Here is a 20,988-nt window from a genome sequence, read left to right on the forward strand (position 1 = left end):
TTCAGCAGCATGATCTGAAAGTTACCAGAAATCCATACTCATCAAAAAGTCCTTTCTGTGACTCTTGAAGATGAAACATGTTTGCAAAGCATCAGTGTAACTAGCTATGAATTACAAAATACTTTTAAAAAAGCAAGGTTAAAGATATGATTTCAGTGCTATTGACAAAAGAAGCTTAAACAAGTTGCTGACACACAGCATTTGAAGATAACTAGGATTATGACTGGTAACATTATATCCCGGACATATCCACATTTCATAAACATCCTGTAGTTTCTAGAATGTGTCGACTAAAAAAAATGTACCATCTGAGAGCTGTGAGTCAAGCTTTATTTGGGACAGTGTAAGGACTGCAGCCCGGGAGGCAGCCCCTTAGATAGCTCTGAGAAACTGCTCCAAAGAGGCAGGGGGCAGGTCAGTATGTATGTTATTTTGGTGAAGGGGGAGTTCATGTAGCCAAGCACATGTTTTTCCAAAAAGTTTCTGCTAGTCTCATGAAGCTTCTGCTAGTCACCAGAAATAGTAATCACCGTGAAGCATTTTAGTGGTTTTCTAGATAAGAGGAGACATAAGAATTGAGCTCATAAAATCAATTCCTAAGAATATCTAACTCTCTGAAGACCTGTTTTTCTTGCCAGTTTTTCCCTGAGCACAGAGAGCCTCCTTTCTGCTTTCCACCCTGAACTCCTTTCAGGGCGTGCTGAGGGTCAGCAGCTGCAGCAGCGCATGATCCAGTCCTTGCAGAGGGAGATGGCAAGTGCCCATAGCAAATGCTGATGTGTAGTTGCCAAATATTGATAGCACTTACCTATAAAGTATAATCTGATAAGGCTTATCACTCACTCAGCAATGCTTCCTGTGTAATTTAACATACCACAGAATCCTAGTTACATATTTCTTTCTGAGATGACTTAGATGTAACATCCCAAAGTTATCTGAACTTTGAATTCAGTAATGAATTTTATAAATCATTAAATTCATACGAAGTTCATTTTTTTCCTGACAAACTCTGTAACAGAAATAACATGAACTTATTGGCCAGTAATAAACCTCAGCAGAGTAAAAGTAAAACATGTCTGTATTGATTAAACAAGTGAGTTTAAGCTAGCTTTAATATCAGATGTTAATTTCATATTGACTATTTCCTAGATCACGTGAACCTGAAACTTTTTCTGGCCAGTTTCTATTATACTTACAAGTATTTAATTAGCAAGAGCTTGCTTTTGAGTCAATTAAATAGAGTTCATTTACAAGTTTATTTTTACATAAAGACAGAACCAGAGATCTTACAGGTTTTCAGCTACAGATTATAAAGATCTCTCTGTTTTCCCCCTCAGTCTCAGTTTTCAGTCTCAGAGACTACAGAAGATCAATAAGTTCCTCAGAGTCCAGGCAGAACATTTGCATTTTAAGAGCACAGAGAGAGAAATGCAAGTTCCTCCTTGGAAACAGGCTCCTCTGTCCATAGGATTCTCCAGGCCATAATACTGGAGTGGGTTGCCATGCCCTCCTCCAGGAGATCTTCCCAACCCAGGGATCGAACCCAGGTCTCCCACATTGCAGGCAAATTCTTTACCATCTGAGCCACCAGGGAAGCCCGAGAATACTAGAGTGGCTAGCCTATCCCTTGTCCAGGAATCAAACCAGGTCTCTTGCATTGCAGGTGGACTCTTTACCAGCTGAGCTACCAGGGAAGCCCAAGCAAAGGACAGTAATAGACAATAATACATATTATTCAGTCACATTCACATGCTTCACTTTCAGAGGAATATGAATCCACATTCAAGTTATTAGGACCTTTAATGAAGGTCAAAACCAGGAAGAGAGAACAGGACTTGGACTCAGGTACCAAGACACTCATGCATACACACACCCAAAGTTAAATCCAAACCAGTTCCAAAAGGCTCACTTTGATATAATAGCAGAGCAGGTCTTGGCCAGGCAGCAGCTAGCAGTGGCATACATCCCAATCTCAATTCCCTGCCCAGGAACTGAACCTGGGTGGCCTGGATGAAAACCAGGAATCCTAGCCACCAAACCAGCCCGGGGCTAGAGGCTAGAAGCTGTTTTTCCCCTGGATCTTTGCCCCCAGTGAAAACTTCATTTATCATAGAGGCAGAAACTGTAAATACAGGTACAAAGTTTACTATTAGAGACACAACACAACAGCAGCTGGGAGACCACATAGAGAAACTGTTGAGTTGAGATAGAAGCAAGGCAGAGATGCGCACGCAGAGAGAAAGGGTGTGGGCAACCCCCCTAGTGAGGAGGAGTGCGGGAAACAGGCCGTTTAGGTCATTTATATTAGGCAGTTCTTCAGGACTTTGTCTTCCTTCAGGCCAATTTTCTGGTTTCTTTTTCTACACCTGACCTGCCCTGGGACCCTCCCCTGGGGTGTGCATAAACCCCTCAGCCAAGATGGATCTTGAAGGAGCAAGAAGGCTTCTGGCAGGAGCAAGACTCATTATGGCCTGGCATTATCCCCTGACCTTTGACCTACAAGGAGCCCTTCTGCACATGTGTAGTGTCTCCCTTGTCCCAAAAGACGGGGAAGTGGAGATCTCTTAATCCTTTACTCAAACAGGAGTTTGCCCTTCTTTGTCCTTGCATGACTGTTACTTTAAGGTGTGTACAAGAGACAAACACTGGCTATTTACCCTGTTTCCATTTCGGAGGGCAAATAGGAGGCTGACTGTAAATGCCTCAACTGGAACCCACCCATCTCTTGTCTCAAGAAATGCAGACAGGAGGCTGGCTGTAAATGTCTAACTTGGAGCCATCTCCTACCTCAGAGCCATCGGGACCATTGTTCTCTAGATTTCTGAATGTGCTGAAGCCAAACAGTGTTACAGTTGTAAAAAAAAAAATCATTTTATTTCATTTCTAGGAGCATAGCTGAAGGTCTCCCAGTTCTGCAAAATATACCCTAGCAGCACACAAGGTAGAAGAGAGCTCTCATTATCCGTACTTAATTATTCGTGGCAGGTATATCAGACAGCAGGCACACAGACCAGACCAATGCAAAATGGTCTCTGAGGGTCACAATTCTTTAATTCCAGAAAGGGAAATTCCCAGCCCGTGCCCAGAGACTCAGAAACAAAGCCAAAAGCTATGCTCGAGGCCAAAGGGGAGTACCCCAACCAGTGTCCCTCAGAGATGAAGCCAGCGGGACCAAGCCTGGGTCCAAAAGGGAAAATCACAACCAGTGCTCACGGTCGCCATTTGTTCCAGGAAGGGGGACGCCTTCCAGGGCCCAAAAGGGGTTCTTGTCTCACGCTTGGAAGTGAATTATCCAAGGAGATGCACGTGCTGACAAAGCGAGAGACTTTACTGGGTGGGGAGGCCCGGTCAGAGAGCAGCAGGTGAGGGACCCCAGGAGGACTGCTCTGCCTCGTGGCTCACAGTCTTGGGTTTTATGGTGATGGGATTAGTTTCTAGGTAGTTTCCTGGTTGTCTCTGGCCGATCATTCTGACTCAAAGTCTTTCCTAGTGGTGCACGCATTGCTCAGCCAGGATGGATTCCAGTGAGGAGGATTCTGGGAGGTTGGTGGGACATGTGGTGTCTCCCTTTGACCTTTTCCAAATTCTTCCAGATGGGGGTGGCTTGTTAGTTCTGTGTTCCTTACCAGGACCTCCTGTTATACAATAACTCATGCACATGTTCCTCTGGTGCTTGGCCAGGGTGGGCAGTTTCAGTGTGTTTCCCCTAACCCTCTGCCATAGGCAAAACCAGCGCAACAGGGAAGAACACCCCTGGCGGTGTCACATGGGAGCCTCCCATCACTTACCGGAGATGTCTCAACCCGCCAATGTGAGCGCCTTGCTTCCTTCTCCACAAAAATCAGAAGCGCCACAGGCCAAGGACGCCAGTTGGCCGCGAGTGCTCGGGGCTGTCCCTGAGCCGCAGGTGCTCAGGCAGGTGCTAGACGGGACCTGGGAGCTGCCACTGGTCAAGAGCCCATGTGCCACGGGCGAGACGTCCACTCAGGACTACAGCCCCACGCTGGGCACCAAAACTGTTACTGAACGAAAGCTTGGTCTGCTTGCCAGCTCACAGTAAAGCCAATCTAAGGATATCAGGCTGGGGTGAAGGGACGTGCAGTGTTTATTGTAGGGTGTAAGCCCCAACTCTCCGATAGCTTCACCAAAGGAGGCTTAAAGGCAGAGTGAAGAGGAGGAGTTCCGGGGGATGTGACCCGCTTGTGCACGGTCCTCTGGCTGCTGGTGAGGCAACAGGAGGTGTCACAGGAGTCAACGTCATCAGCCCTTAGGCTGCGTAGGCCTGGGGGCTACGTGCTCATGGTCCTCAGGTACTTGGTTTCTTCCCTTTGGTGGGGGTTTTGGCATCTGTGAAACAACTCAGGAAGTGCGCACCAGATACTGTTACCTCTGTACTTCAGGGAGGAGCTGCAGCAGAGGCGGTGGGGGAGGGGTCTGTCCCGGGAAGGCCCCACAGGGTCCTGCTTGGTTACAGACGTAATTTGGTGGCATCTGCTGAAACTTAAAACATACGTACCTTTTAGCCCAGCACTTTCTACCTCATATAGTCTACCTGAGGGAAACACATCCCTGCACAGAGAGGCAAGCTCAAGGGTGTTCGGAACCGATTTAATTGTAATCGAGACCAACTGGAGACATCCTAAATGTTGAACTAAAGGGGGGTTGTTTAAAAACGAATGAACTATGGCATCACACTGTATTACAAACTCAGTAGATCAAAAGAGAAAAGCGGATCTATATATGTTAACATAGAACTATCTACAAGACACATCATAGAGCTTAAACAAGCTACAAAAAATGACCAAAACATACAGACGTCATCAAAAATAGTGGTAACTCTGGGGAAGGGGTGATGTTGAGGTTGAGAGGGGCTAGAAAGGGGAAATGTTTTAAATGCAGTTGGGTTGTTCCAAATGTTTAAAGCAGCAGTGGATCTATATATTCTTGTGGGAATTATTTTACAGGGTTTTAAGGTGAACTAGATAGCCCCCCTGCCAACTGCAGGCGAGGAGCAGCAGGCTGTCCCTCTGCCTCCTGGGTGGGGGCAGCTCCTTGTCCAGGGCCTCAGCCTGGTTCCAGGAGGGCAGCGCTCTGGGCCTCTGAAGCCCTAGGGGCTGGAATGAATGGACAGTGAGCAGACCCTGGAGACGGGGACCCTGGGGGCTCTCTTTGATGACAGGTGGTGCCCTTGAGGATCCAACACTGGTACAATGTAAATGGACCCCTGGAAAGGAACAGGTCCCAGGGTCTGGCACTTCTCCAAGCAGTGCCCAGCACTGTAAGTAAAGGGTGGCTGGCTGTGATTCTCCCTGTCCCTGGGGAAGGAAGCGAGAAGCGGCAGGTGTCGCCTCACACAGCACAGTGGCTCTGTGACAGTGAGGCAGAGGCTCACAGAGGGCCCTGCGAGCCCTGTGCTCATGAGCTCAGGAATGGGGAATGGGAGAGGATGGGTAGGAGCCAAGGATCATGTTAGAAGTACTCCATCTTTAAAAATTAGCTTGCGGGAATTCCCTGGTGGTTCAGTGGGTAGGACTCCGCACGCTCACGGCCGAGGGAGTTGGTTCAGTCCCTGGTTGGAGAGCTAAGATCTCGCAAGCCACTTAGGGAAGTCAAAAAATTTAAAAAAAAAAAAAAAATGTAGCTTGAGAGGGACGCTGGTCCAACTGAATTCACAGAAAAGTGTTCCTTAATCTGTCTGAGCCTCAGTCTCCTTTTCAGTAAAATGGGGTACAGTTTCTTTTCCACCGCACACACACTTACTCACACCTGATTTGTGAATGTGACTAGGGCCCCGGGCTCCAGAGTCAGACTGCCTCCAGTCTAACTGCGTGGCTGCCACTGCCAGCTGAGTGTCCTAACCTGTCCAAGGCCTCAGCTTCCTTCCTTATCCGCAAAACAGGAACCCAGCTGTTCCCTAATCTCAAAATCTGAGGCTTTTAAGTTATTTATCTTAGGTTTTTAATTAATTGTACAGTGATCGAAAATGTCTGTATCATATCAACATTTGGTGCTTACTGCGTTGGCTTGATGCCACTGTACATACTTTACTTTGTAAATATTCACTATATGATTTAAAAAACAAACAAACAAACTATGCACTATGAAATTTAAGTGAGACCATACAGGCTTCCCTGGTGGTTCAGATGGTAAAGCGTCTGCCTGCGATGCCGGAGACCCAGGTTCGATCCCTGGGTCGGAAAGACCCCCTGGAGAAGGAAATGGCCACCCACTCCTGTATTCTTGCCTGGAAGATCCCATGGACAGAGGAACCTGGTGGGCTACAGTCCATGGAGTCACAAAGAGTCGGACACAACTGAGCGACTTCACTTTGACTTTCATACAGGTACATTCTTAACTCGGCACTCAGCTCTGAGATGTGCTCAGTAAACATTTGCTACCATATTAAGGTAGTTTTCTTTACTAAACACCTATGTACCAGCAACTGTGCTGGACTTTTTGGTTTTTGTTTTTTAATATCTTTCTCATTTAAGTCACCACAGAGCATTGAGTAGAGTTCTCTGAGCTATATAGTAATTTCTCATTCATTACCTATTTTATATATAATATCAATAGTGTATATATGTCAATCCCAATCTCCCAGTTCATCCCTCCCCATCACAACTCATACATTTGCTCTCTAAGTGTGTCTCTATTTCTGGTTTGCAAATAAGATCATCTATACTGTTTTTCTGGATTCCACACATATGCATCAATGCATGATATTTGTTTTTCTCTTTTGGACTTACTTTACTCGGTATGACGGCCTCTATGTCCATCAGCCTCTCCACAGATGACCCAGGTCTGTCCCAGTCCACTGTTGCTGGCCGTTTAAGTTGCCTCCGTGTCTTGGCTATTGTGACTAGCGCTGGAGTGAACGCCAGGGTGCATGCGTCTTTTGGAGTTACGGTTTTCTCTAGGTTTTCTCTGTGCCTTGGAGTGGGATTGCTGGGCCATGTGGTAGTCTTATTTTTAGTTTTTTAAGGACCCTCCATGTTGTTCTCCATAGTGGCTGCATCAATTTACATTCCCGCCAACAGCGCAAGAGGGTTCCCTTTTCTCCACACCCTCTCCAGCATTTGTTGTGTCTAGATTTTTTGATAATGGCCATTCTGACCAGTGTGAGGTAGCATCTCATTGTAGCTTCGATCTGCATTTCTCTAATGATTAGTGATGTTGAGCATCTTTGCATGTGTTTGTTGGCCATCTACATGCTGTCTTTGGAGAAATAGCTGTCTCTCCCGCACATTTGTTGATCAGGCTGTATGTTTTTTTGATATTGAGTTGCATGAGCTGCTTATATATTTTGGAAAGTAATCCTTTGCTGCTTTGTTTGCAAATATTTTCTCCCATTCTGAGGGTTGTCTTTTTGTCTTATTTATGATTTCCTTTGCTGTGCAGAAGCTTAAAAGTTTAATTAGGTCCTATTTTTTTTAATTGAAGTATAATTGCTTTACAATGTTGCATTAGTCTCTGCTATGTAACATAGTAACTATCTCTGTGCCTGTATGTCCTCCCTTAGAGCCTCCCTCCCACCTCGCACCCCACCCTTCTCGGTCATCACCCAAGCACTGAACTGAGCTCCCTGTGCTATCCAGCAGCTTCCCTCGAGCTGTCTGTTTTACACATGGAAGTGCATGTATGGCAGAAGGCAATGGCATCCCACTCCAGTACTCTTGCCTGGAAAATCCCATGGACGGAGGAGCCTGGTGGGCTGCAGTCCATGGGGTCACTAGAGTCGGACACGACTGAGCGACTTCACTTTCACTTTTCATTTTCATGCATTGGAGAAGGAAATGGCAACCCACTCCAGTGTTCTTGCCTGGAGAATCCTAGGGACGGGGGAGCCTGGTGGGCTGCCGTCTATGGGGTCACACAGAGTCGGACACGACTGAAGTGACTTAGCAGCAGCAGCAGCAGCAGCAGTGCACGTATGTGAACGCTACTTCCCAACTTGTCCCACTCTCCCTCTCCCTCACTGTGTCCATTCTCTACAGGTGTGTCTATTCCTGCCCAGCAAACAGCTTTGTCTCTACCATTTTTCTAGATTCCATGTGGATGTTTTAATATACAACATTTGTTTTTCCCCTCCTGATCTACTTTACTGTGTATGACAAACTCTAGGTCCGTCCACATCACTACAAATGACCCAATTTCATTCCTTTTCATGGCTGAGTAATAGTCCATTGTATATATGTTCCACACCTTCTTTATCCATTCCTCTTTTGATGAACATTTATGTTGCTTCCATATTCTGGCTAATGTAAACAGTGCTGCAGTAAACATTGGGATATATGTGTCTTTTCAAATTATGGTTTTCTCTAGGTGTATTCCCATTAGTGGGATTGCTGACTCATATGGTAGTTCTGTTTTCAGTTTTCTGAGGATGCTGGAGGCTTCTCTTTTCTCCACACCCTCTCCAGTATTTATTGTGTCTGGATTTTTTGATGATGACTATTTTAACCAGTGTAAGGTGATACTTCATGGTCGTTCTGATTTATATTTCTCTAAAGACTTTGATGCTGGGAGGGATTGGGGGCAGGAGGAGAAGGGGACGATGAAAGGATGAGATGGCTGGATGGCATCACTGACTCGATGGACGTGAGTCTGGGTGAACTCTGGGAGTTGGTGATGGACAGGGAGGCCTGGCGTGCTGCAATTCATGGGGTGGCAAAGAGTCGGACACGACTGAGCAACTGAACTGAACTGAATGATTAGTGATGTTGGGCAGTTTTTCATTTGTTTGTTGGCCATTTTTACATCTTCTTTGCATAAATGTCTATTTAGGTCTTGTATCCATTTTTTGATTGGATTGTTTGGTGTTTTGACATTGAGCTGCATGAGCTATTTGTATATTTTGGAGATCAATTCTTTGAAAATATTTTCTCCCATTCTGAGGGTTGTCTTTTTGTCTTGTATGGTTTGCTTTGCTGTGCAAAAGCTTTTAAGTTTAATTACGTCCCATTTGTCTATTTTTGTTTTTATTTTCATTACTGTAAGAGATGGGTCACAAAAGATCCTGGTGTGATTTATGTCAAAGACTGTTCTGCCTATGTTTTCCTCTAGGGGTTTTATGGTATCTGGCCTTACATTCAGGACTTTAATCCATTTTGAGTTTATTTTTGTGTATGATATTAAGGAGTGTTATAATTTCATTCTTTTACATGTAGCTGTCTAGTCTTCCCTTATTAAAGAGGCTGTTTTTCTCCATTATGTAATCTTGCCTCCTTTGTCATGGATTAGTGAAAGTCGCTCAGTCCCGTCTGACTCTTTGTGACCCCATGGACTGTAGCCTGCCAGGCTCCTCTGTCCATGGAATTCTCCAGGCAAGAATAGTGGAGTGGGTAGCCATTCCTTTCTCCAGGGGATCTTCTTGACCCAAGGATTGAAACTGAGTCTCCTGCACTGCAGGCAGATTGTCATAGACTAGGTGACCATATGTACATGGGTTTATCTCTGGGCTTCCTATCCTGTTCACTGGTCTATATTTCTGTGCCAGTACCATACCATCTTGATGATGGTAGCTTTGTAACATAATCTGAAGTCAGGTAGTCTGATTCCTCCAGCTTCATTTTGCTTTCTCAAGATGGCTTTGGCTATTCAGGGTGTTTTGAGTTTACATACAATTTGTAAAAATTTCTGTTCTAGTTCTTTGAAAAATGCCATTGGTAATTTGATAGGAATTGCACTCAATCTGTAGATTGCTTTGGATACTATAGCCATTTTCACAATACTAATTCTTCCAATCTAAGAACATATGTATCTCTCCACCTGTGTGTTATCTTTGATTTCTTTCTTCAGTATTTTATAGTTTTTGGCATACAGATTTTTGCCTCCTTAGGTAGGTTTATTCCTACGTATTTTATTCTTTTTGTTGCAGTGATCAATGGGATTGTTTCCTTAATGTCTCTTTCTGATATTCCATTGTTAGGGTAAAGGATGCAAGAGATTTTTGTGTGTTAATTTTCTATCCTGCAACTTTACAAAATTCATTGATTGGCACTAATGATTTTTCTGGTGGCATCATTAGGGTTTTCTATGTATAGTATCCTGTTATCTGCAAACAGTGGCTGTTTTACTTCTTTTCCAAGTTGGATTCCTTTTATTTGTCTTCTCGGATTGCTGTGGCTACTAGGACTTTCAAAACTATGCTGAATAATAGTGGCAAGAGTGGATCCTCTTATCTCATTCCTGATCTTAGAGGAAATACTTTCAGGTTTTTCAACACTGAGAATAATGTCTGCTATGGATTTGTCATATATGGCCTTTATTATGTTGAGGTAGGCTCCCTTGGTACCCACTCTGTGGAGAGTTTTTATCATAAATGGGTGTTGAATTTGGTCAAAATCTTATGGTTTTTATTCTTCAAGTTGCTAATATGGTGTATCACATTGACTGATTTGCATATGTTGAAGAATCCTTGTCTGTCTGGGATAAATCCCACTTGATCATGGTGTATGACACTTTTAATGTGTTTTTGGATTCAGCTTGCTAGTATTTTGTTGAGGATTTTTGCATCTGTGTTCATCAGTGATATGGCCTTGTAATTTTCTTTTTCTTTTTGGCTGTGCTGGGTGTCCGTTGCAGTTCCTGGGCTCTTGGCAGCATGCGGGCTTCTCCAGTTGTGGTGTGCAGGCTTCTGCAGTTCTGCACACGGGCTCTAGAATGCACAGACTGTTCGCTTGCGGCACACAGGCTTCTCTGGGGCATGCGGTCTTTAGTTGCCCTGTGGCATGTTCGATCTTAGTTCCCTGACCAGGGATCAAATCTGTCCCATGAGTTGGAACGTAAATTCTTAACCACTGGACCACCAGTGAAGTCCTGTTTTTGGTGATGTCTTTGTCTGGTTTTGGTATCACGGTGATGGTGGTCTCACAGAATAAGTTCAGGAGTGTTCCTCCCTCTGCAGTTTTTTGGGAACGGTTTCAAAAGTATAGATGTTAGCTCTTCTCTGAATGTTTCCTAGCATTCGCCTGTGAAGCCGTCTGGTCCTGAACTTGTGTTTGTTGGAAGTCTTTACATCATAGTTTCCATTTCATGACTTATGATTGGTTTGTTCATGTTTTCTGTTTCTTCCTGGTTCAGTCTTTGGAAGGTTGTACTTTTCTAAGAATTAGTCCATTTCTTCCAGGTTGTCCATTTCATTGGCATATAGTTGCTTATAGAAGTCTCTTATGATCCTTTGTATGTCTGCAGTATCAGCTGTAACTTCTCCTTTTTCACTTCTAACTTTGCCTTGCTTCACATTGTGCTAGACTTTGAAGACACATCCCTGAATGTCACAGTCTCTGTTCTCACGGTGTTTACAGTTTAATGGAGGGGCAGGGAGGGGGCATGGAAACAAAAATGCACAGAGACATCCCTCCCCCTGGATTCACCACAGGCTACAAGGACTAATAGTCTGCGGTCCTACCCGCATCTCTTCTAAGGGCAGAATTCAGACTCTTGTATATTTATCCAAGTGAAAGTGAAAGTTGCTCAGTCATGTCTGACTCTCTGCAACCCCATGGACTATAGCCTACCAGGCTCCTCTGTCCATGGGATTTCCCGAATAAGAATACTGGAGTGGGGTGCCATTTCCTTCTCCAGGGGATCTTCCTGACCTGGGATCAAACCCAGGTCTCTTGCATTGCAGGCAGACTCTTTACCATCTGAGCTACCAGGGAAGTCCCATATTTATCCAAGATGCCATTTTTCCAGTTCTCCCTTCCTCTCCCACACCAGCCCAAAGGATGGTGCACAAGAAGGGACACCAACGTGTCAAAAAACCCTGTTGTGAAGATACCAAAAGCACAACACATACACTGATAAAATCAGTGTAGACAGTATCTACTGTAGCTAAGCATTCACCTACCTTAGGACCCAGCACTTCCACCACTGGCTGTTTACCCAACAGAAACAGCACTGTATTTACCGAACAGCCAACAGGAAGGTATTCATAGCAGCCTTATCAGTCATGCCCTGACCTGGAAGCTGAAGAATAGCAGGCCTGCACACCGGGATGCAGCAAGGGAACGTAGCAGCGAAGAGTCATCTGCTGACAGAGGCGACAACCCTGCTGAAGCTCACGCAGGCTTCCCAGTGACAGAAACCAGACCCCAAACAGTGACTGTGACGATTCCGTTTGTACAAAGCTCTAGAACAAGATAAACGAGCCTGTGGTGATAGGGGTCAGAATAGGGTTTACTCTGGGAGAGGGTGGGCGTTGACTGAGAAAGGGCACGGGGAGCCCTCCGGGGTGCAGAGGATGTTCTATAGCTTGAACGTGGAGGTGGCTGTAAGGGTGAACACACATGCAAGCCTTCACTGGGCTACTGAAGGTGAGTGCACTTCATGGCTCATTCATGGCACCATTTCTAAAACGCTTATAGACAGACAAAGCAAGGCCCCAGAGGTGTTTGTATGTGTTTACTTATTAAGTTTTTGGCTGCACTGGGTCTCCGTTGCTGTGTGCAGGCTTTCTCTAGTTGTGACTAGAAAGGGCTACCCTCTGATTGCAGTGTGCAGGCTTCTTATTGCAATGGCTGCTCTTATTGCCGAGCACTGGCTTTAGAGCACGGACTCAGGAGTTAGGGGCACAGATGTAGTTGTCCTGTGGGATCTTTCAGACCAGGGATCAAACCTGTGTCACCTGCATTGGCACGTGGATTCTTAACCACTGGACCACCAGGGAAGTCCCCCAGAGGTGTTACCTGGTGCATGTGTCATCCTGTGGGGAAGGCTGGAATGGATGAGTGATGGGGTTGAGGTCTTCCTGATCCTTATCAGATAGAGGCATCAGCCTCCGGGGGAAGCACTGGAGCAAACAGAGAAAAGGAGACATAGGCTCGCCCAAGGTCCCCAAGGACCCAGCCCAAGAGACTATTCTCAGCAGTCGAGGACATGAAAGGAAGCAGGCGGTGGCCACAGGAAGGACAGGGGACACGCAGATGTCTTTGCACTGAGTTGCGTTCAGTCATAGTTGGGTATATTGTACAATATATAATGGTGTTTCCTCTGGAAATTGTATGTGCTAACTTTCACTAACCTTAGAACTAGGCCAGCATCTTCCAATCCCTCAGTGGTGTGAGCAAATGAGAATTGGCTGTATTTATCAGCACAGTCCTTGGAAAAGACTATCAGTTACCTGTAATACGTCAGCAAAGGTCCAGGCGACTTTTCAAATCGGCTTTGCCTTGGCAAGTGGCTGCGGGCACGTGGAATGTTTTCTTCATCAGCAAACTTCAGTGACTGCAGGGAGAGGACTCTTTCGTGGTCACTGAGCTTTTACTGGACACAAGTTGGCCTGATTTCCAACAAATCTGTTGTGCAAGGGTGGTTGGCAGGCATGCAAGGGACACTTGTTTGAACTCCAAGTCCAGGGAGCTGCTCCTTAGGGAAGCCTGGCTCTGTAATGCTCACACCACCCTTGGGACTCAGTCTCCCTCTCCAGGTGTGCATGGGGAGATGTAAGGAGAAGCTCCGATCGCCCTCCCAAGCCTCTGGAGAAGGTCATTTTTCTGTCCTGGGACTTTCTTCTAGAGATGAAGTTGCCGGTCCTCTTGCTCTCTTTGCTTAAACCATGAAAGGCTTGGCCAGACCTCAAACAGCCTCCCTTCTCTATGCCCTCCTCGGCAACAGAGCTTACAATGGCAGAGCGCCCCAGGGAGATGCCAGGACCGTGGGCCCTGCAGTCCCCGCTCCAATTTCTGGGCCAGCAGCAGCAGGCATCCTGCATTCCAGCCCTGATTCACTCACTGTGGAGTCACATGCTTCCCTCATAGAGCCCAGGGCTCACCGTGTGGGTGCATCCGTTCATTCACTCATTCACTTCACTCATATATTTTTTTTTTACTGGAATGTAATTGCTTTACAATGTTGTGTTAGTTTCTGATGTACAACAACGTGAATCAGCTGTAGGTGTACCTATAGCCCCTCCCTCTTGGTCACCACAGAGCTGAGCTCCCTGTGCTATACAGCAGCTTCCCACTAGCTATCTATTTTACACATGGTAGTGTATATATATCAGAGAAAGCAATGGCACCCCACTCCAGTACTCTTGCCTGGAAAATCCCATGGATGGAGAAGCCTGGTAGGCTGCAGTCCATGGGGTCGCAAAGAGTCAGACACGACTGAGCGACTTCACTTTCACTTTTCACTTTCATGCATTGGAGAAGGAAATGGCAACCCACTCCAGTGTTCTTGCCTGGAGAATTCCAGGGATGGGGGAGCCTGGTGGGCTGCCATGTATGGGGTCGCACAGAGTCGGACATGACTGAAGCGACTTAGCAGCAGCAGCAGTGTATATATATCAGTCTCCATCTCTCAATTCATCCCATCCTTCTCTTCCCCCCTATGTCAACAAGTCCACTGCCTGTGTCTCCATTTCTGCCCTGAAAATAGGTTCATCTGTACCATTTTTCTAGATTCCATATATATGCATTGATACAAATATTGTTTTTCTCCTTCTGACCTACTGCACTCTGTATGACAGACTGTAGGTCCATCCACTTCTCTACAATTGACCCAACTTGGTTCCTTTTTATGGCTGAGTAGCATTCCATTGTATCTATGTAGCACATCTTCTTTATTCTCTGTGGATGGACATCTAGGTTGCTTCCACGTCCTGGCCATTGTAAACAGTGCTGCAGTGAACACTCCCTGGGGTGCATGTGTCTTTCTGATTTACGGTTTTCTCAGGGTATATGCCCAGTTGTGGGATTGCTGGGTAATGTGATAGTTCTATTTTAGGTTTTTAAAGGAACTTCCCTCCTGTTCTCCATAGTGCGTATATCATTTTACATCCCCACCAACAGTGTAAGAAGGTTCGCTTTTCTTCACATCCTCTCCAGCAATTATTGTTTGTAGACTTTTTGATGATGGACATTCTGATGGATGTGAGGTGATGCTGCGTACTTTTGACTTGCGTGTCTCTAACAATTAGTGATGATGAGCATCTTTTCATGTGTTTGTTGACCGTCTGAATATTTGGAGAACAGTCTATTTAGGTCCTCCACCCATTTTTTTATTGGATTGTTTGTGTTTCTGACATTCATTCTTTTAATAAACCATTACTGGGCACCCAGTCCAAGCCCAGCTGGGGAGACAGCCGTGAACAGGTCCCAGTGCCCCTTCAAGGTGAGTACAGTCTGGTGAATGAGACAGGGTTCAGATGATCATAACTGAGTGGTGAATATTAACACAGGGGAGCTTGGGGTGCCGTGGGGGTCATGTGATCAGTGGGACCTCCTTGAGGAAGTGGCATTTCAGCCGAGACTTATAAAAAGGAATAGTCAGGCAGAGTTGAGGTGTGGCTCCCTGGGTAGCGGGGCAGCTTATAATAGAGGGGGAAAGTGAAAGACAGCGTGGCTTTCAGGGAGCGCAGGTGGCTCCTGGTGGCTGGAGTGTGCGGTGGGAGGAAGGTGGCCCTGTTCCTCCCTGGCCTCCCCTCACATGGCTGTCCCTGCACAAGCCTCACCTGGGTCCCCAGGCCGCCCTGCTGTTCCCTGAATGTCTGGCGCACTCCAGCCTCAGGACTCTTGCTCTCACTGCTGCTTCTGTCTGCAGCCCTCTTCCCTAAGATACCTGTGTGGCTAACTCCTCTGCTTCCTGCAAGTCCAGGCTCCCATCTCAGCTTCTCCATGAGCACCGCCCCCGCCTCCAGCAGACATTTATCATCACATGTGGCCCCACTCCCCGCCCCTCCCCAGCTCTGACCTTCCTTCTCTCCACCGACCTATCACCTTTTAACACTGTCTACCTATTCATTATGCCTATTTTCTGTCTCCCTCGCTATTAATAGAATGTCAGGGCCAATAGATCAAGGACCCCTGTCTGTTTTTTTCAAAGACACATTCCCAAGTCCTTGAACATATGAAGGAACAAATAAATGAGGTCTGAGAGGTTGGCAAGGAGGGGGTCAGATTGCAGGGGCCTTGAAGGTCAGGGGAAGGCATGTGAGTTTGGTTTCAAGTGCAGTGGGAAGAGCCAAAGGGTTTCAAGTAGGGGCAGGGTCAGAGCCTGCATCACATTTTAAAGCCTTGCTCTAGAATCTGTGGAGAGTGGTTTGAAGGAGGGAAGGCTACCGCAGGCATCAGGCACGCAGTGGGAATGCCTGGGCTGTGGTGGGGGCAAGAAGTGGATGGATTGAGGAGATCGCAGGAGGTAGAGTTGATCGTGCTTTTGTGGTTGGAGGAAGACAGGGCAAGGCAGCCTCCAGCTCCCACCTGAGCCACAGGGCTGGAACGGAGGCCCTTGTTAATTAAGATGGGGTGACAGGGAGAAAGAGACTGGGGGCTGGAGTGGTCAGGAATTCCATGTGGGCCGAGGTGAGTTGGGCCTCTTAGACTTTCGAGTGGAGATGCCAAGTAGCCTACTGGATGGAGTGTAAGCTCAGGGTGAAAGTCTGAACTAGAAATAAACATTTAGGAATCACTGACTTAGAGTTTTTTAAAGTCATGACAGAGTAGAGGGAGAAAAAAAGATGTCTAAGAACCAGCGTTGAGGACTGAACCCTGATGCCTTCTGAAACTGCCCTTGAGGGATAAGGAGTTTGCCAGGAAGGCAGGGAGAAGGCAGTCCAGGTAGAAGAAACCTCACACAAAAGAACACAGCTCTCAGTAATCTTCAAAACCGTCAAGTTCATCCAAAAGAGAGTCTGAGAAACTTATCACAGCCAACAGGCGCCTAAGGAGATAAGACAACCTAATGTAACATGGTATCTTGGATGAGATTCTCAGATAGAAAAAAGAATATTAGGTAAAAACTAAGGAACTCTGAATAAGGTCTTGTTGTTGCTGTTCAGTTGCTAAGTCGTGTCCGACTCTGTGACCCCATGGACTGCAGTACGCCAGGCTCCTCTGTCCTCCACTATCTCTTGGACTTGAGTTAATAATAATGCTGCAAGCAATATCATATGATATCACTTATATATGGAATCTAGAAAACAAAGGATACAAATGAACTTACTACAAAAACAGTTACAGATGTAGACAACTTACGGTTACCAAGGAGTAAAGGGGGAGGGATAAAGTGGAAGATTGGGGTTGACATATATACACCACTCTATATAAAGTAGATGACTAACAAGGACCTACTGCATAGCACAGGGAACTGTCCTCAATACTCTGTAATGGCCTATATGGAAAAGAATCTAAAAAGGAGTGTGTGTGTATGCGTGTGTGTGTGTATATATATATAGCTGATTCACTTGCTGTACACCTGGAACTAACACAACACTATCAACTATACTCCAATAAAATTAAAAAAAAAATAAGAATATGCATCTTCACAACCCAGTCAGACTCAGTAAAGTGATTTCCATCCTGAATTGGGGGGAGGTGAGAATTTTTTTTAAATAATGTTATTACTTAATAATTAGTCTAATAATTAGGTTGTTAATTAGAACAGATGTACCATACTATGTAAATGTATATCTACATACATGTAGGATGTTAAACAAGAGAAATAATAGAGAATCTGCATGCAGGGTACAAGGAATTATCTCTATGTTAATTTTTCTCTCAATCTAAATCTAAATCTCAATCTAAAACTGTTCTAAAACTTTTTTTTTCTAAGTGAGTCTCATAAAAAAAGAAGTGAGTCTCATAAATGATGCCCACACACACACACACACTCCAAGGATTAGAGTACTTTGTTTCTCTGCAGAGGACTTTGATCCTGGCCAGTCCCATCTATGGTCAAAAGACTCAGGGACTCTGTCAATATCTCTTCACTGCCCCCCACCTGCCAAGGAACAGAGGGTCCTCACTGCCATTTACTTTCTCTGTGTTCACAGAAGGAATACTCTCCCCAGGCCATATTTCATAATGAAAATGAGAAGCAGAGACTAAATGGCTCAGGTAAGTCAGATTCACCTAGAATTCCTTGGGGATGCAATTAATGTTAATCTCTTTGCAATGCTCTGTAAAAGCACATTCCTTAGTCATAATTTTCCTGAACCCGCACCTTGTTTGACACCTGGCTTGGTTTTCCTTCAGTCAAAGCTTTGGCACCATCTGGGTTCAAATGCCTTCTCCACTACTTGAAATATTAGAAAGAGGTAAGTTTTGTATATGCATTTTTTATAAGTCTGGAAGGAGCGTCACCAATATAATACTACTGATCACGTCTGGCTGGAAAGTTCATGAATCACATTTATTTCATTCTTTACTCCTTTATGTGTCATTTCAACATATTTTACAGTATAATTAGATAAAAAGTGATCTTGGGTAAGTCACTTGAACCTTATTTTCCTCATCTCTAAAATGCGTATAACCATACTTAATCAAAAAGTGGGTTACATGAGATACAGTTTCCTCTGAAGAATGGATACGAGATATTGAATGCCCAGTGTCTGGCATCATGCCTGGCTTTCATGGTGGCTGGTTGTTGATGAGAAACATGACCAGTCTGGCCAGTGACTAGGTCTCCAAAATCAAAGTGTGTACTTGGGTCCTTGGGATCCTGTGTAGTGACAGGGACCTCTGAGTCACAGCAGAAGCTGGGCCTGGGCAGTGGTCAAGGGAGAGCGAGAGGCAAGTTGGCTGTTGGCCTCTGTGGCACCACGGCCGGGGAGAACACGGAGGCAGAGGCAGATGGTACTGTGTGGCCATGGTCGCAGCGGCCGGCACAAGACTCTCGGGTCCGCAGACGTAGCCATAAACAGAGGCTGTTCAGGAGCCTGGGCAGCTCTGGGGGTGGGTGCTGGGATTCTGTAGATTTCAGGGGCATTCATTTTGCAGGTGGAGAACTGAATTGGGAGCTGGCTCCTCCAGCTAGCTCTGAGCATGAGCCAGCTACCTCACCTTACTGCGTTTCAATTGCATCATCTCTAAGGTGGTATCTTGAATGGGACTCCGACATTCATGTTACCATACCTACCTTCCAGTGTTTGCATGAAGAGCACATAAAATAACAAAGATGCAGGAGAGTGGCCCATTTCTGAGGTCAGGCCCCTGAGTTTGTATGCCAGCTCCACACTGTGTGACCTCAGATAAATTGCTTAACTCCTCTGAGCCTGTTTCCTCATCTGTAAAATTGGAAAGAAGGCTAACAGACCCTAATTCGTAGGATGGTGAAGATGAAACAGAAGAGGACATAAAGCACATGAAGATTAGCTTTTGTTTTAGAAGAAATACAGCACAGCAGCAGTCACAGGGTAGGTGATCAAAGTGGTTGTTTTCTTACATCTTCCAAACTGCCTGGTTGACCTTGCCCATCCACCTTTAGACTCTTGGGGAAACAATGAAAACAGTGACTATTTTGGAGGAGGGGGCTCCAAAATCACTGCAGCCATGAAATTAAAAGACGCTTGCTCCTCGGAAGAAAAGTTATGACCAACCTAGACAGCTTATTAAAAAGCAGGGACATTACTTTACCAACAAAGGTCCATCTAGTCAAAGTTTTGGTTTTTCCAGTAGTCATGTATAAAGAAAGCTGAGCGCCAAAGAATTGATGTTTTTGAACTGTGGTGTTGGAGAAGACTCTTGAGAGTCCTTTGGACAGCAAGGAGATCCAACCAGTCCAACCTAAAGGAAATCAGTCCTGGATACTCATTGGAAGGACTGATGCTGAAGCTGAAACTCCAATACTTTGGCTACCTGATGTGAAGAATGACTCATTTGAAAAGACCCTGATGCTGGGAAAGATTGAAGGCAGGAGGAGAAGGGGATGACAGAGGATGAGATGGTTGGATGGCATCACTGACTTGATGGACATGAGTTTGAGCAAGCTCCAGGAGTTGGTGATGGACAGGGAAGCCTGGCGTGCTGCAGTCCATGGGGTCGCAAAGAGTGGGACACGACTGAGGGACTCAACTGAACTGGTCCTCCCATTTCTGGATGTTACAGGAGTCCATGAAGCCAGAGAAGGAAATCTTGTGGAATCCCAGGGGCCTCCCACCACAACTTACTTCCCCCAGTGAAGCCCCCGCTTCTCAGTGTCACCCACCCCAGGATGCCTTGGAACACTGAAATAAATAAATAAATAAATAAATAAAAGCAATACATTGCCTTTGTTCTGTGCTGGCCACTGTTCTAAGAGATAGTGAAAATGTGTTGGTTACCCTCACAACCCTGAGAGATGAATTCTATGGATATCCCCATTTTACAGATGAGGAAACTGAGGCTCTGTGAGGTTAGATAACTGATTCGTGGGGTCACACAGCTATGAATTAGTGGCCCTGGACCTGATCCCAGAGATGGCACTCCAGAACCCCACACCTGCTTGCGGCATTCAGCAAGGCCAGCAGCCAGGGAAGGAGAAGAGTAGGTAGGAGACCAGGCTGGAAATCAGGACACGGGGTTCTCGCCTTGGCCTTGGAACCGTGAAGCCAGGAGTCCTCACGCCAGAGGCTTACCCGTGCCCAGCCTGGGCAGAGATACCGGCCTGGCCCCGGCCTCCTGTCCCTCCCCCGCGGGCGCCTCCGGGCCTGGCGTTCCTGCCCCGTGTAACCTGATCTGCGGCGGGGTTTGGATCTCGGGCAAGTCACGGTTGTGAAGGTGCTCCGACAGAGGACTGCGCTCCGCGGTGCGCTCCCAGCTCCGCAATCCAGCGCACGAGTGCATGGCGCAGAGGCTGGGAGAGCGGGTGCGGGGGCCCACTGAGGCCACCGGGCTCTACCGGGCGGTGCTGCTCCGGTCCGGTAAGTGGCGGCAAGTCTCCCCGGCCCCCGCCTCCGGGAGGGCGCGAGGAGGGTACCGCGGGCGCACCGCGCTCAGCCTCTGGCCAGCAGGGCGCCGTGGTCCTTCACTGCTGTGCTTTCCTTCTTGCCTCCCATCTTTCATTCTTTTAATTACTTTTGTTTTTCTTTCATTCCTTCTTTCCTCCCTACATTCGTTCTTTTGGGAATCTACTCTTAGATATATTGCTTTATCCTTTTATATGATCGTGTGGTGCGCACACACACATATACACAGACACTCACCGTTAGATAACTACAAAAGTTCCTGCACTCGCACAAGTGCGGGAAGGCATTGGTAGTCACGGGAGAACGGATATGGGTAAGACTGG

General features: G+C 46.2%; 1 protein-coding gene across 5 annotated transcripts in view; it reads left to right on the plus strand.

Annotated features, from left to right (window-relative positions):
• Window positions 1-20,988, plus strand: part of FAM107A (family with sequence similarity 107 member A) — an 82,485-nt gene that overhangs the window by 26,743 nt on the left and 34,754 nt on the right. For 3 of the 5 annotated variants that reach the window (XM_055557164.1, XM_055557163.1, XM_055557165.1), the window contains one exon: window positions 17,774-17,837. In XM_055557164.1, coding sequence (XP_055413139.1) covers window positions 17,774-17,837 — 64 coding nt within the window. Of the gene's footprint in view, window positions 1-17,773; window positions 17,838-18,719; window positions 19,042-20,485; window positions 20,621-20,988 lie in introns of those variants that run through there. The other 2 variants (XM_055557170.1, XM_055557168.1) reach the window with 2 other exon arrangements.

Source organism: Bubalus kerabau, chromosome 20 (genome assembly GCF_029407905.1).
Source record: "Bubalus kerabau isolate K-KA32 ecotype Philippines breed swamp buffalo chromosome 20, PCC_UOA_SB_1v2, whole genome shotgun sequence".
NCBI lineage: Eukaryota > Metazoa > Chordata > Mammalia > Artiodactyla > Bovidae > Bubalus > Bubalus kerabau.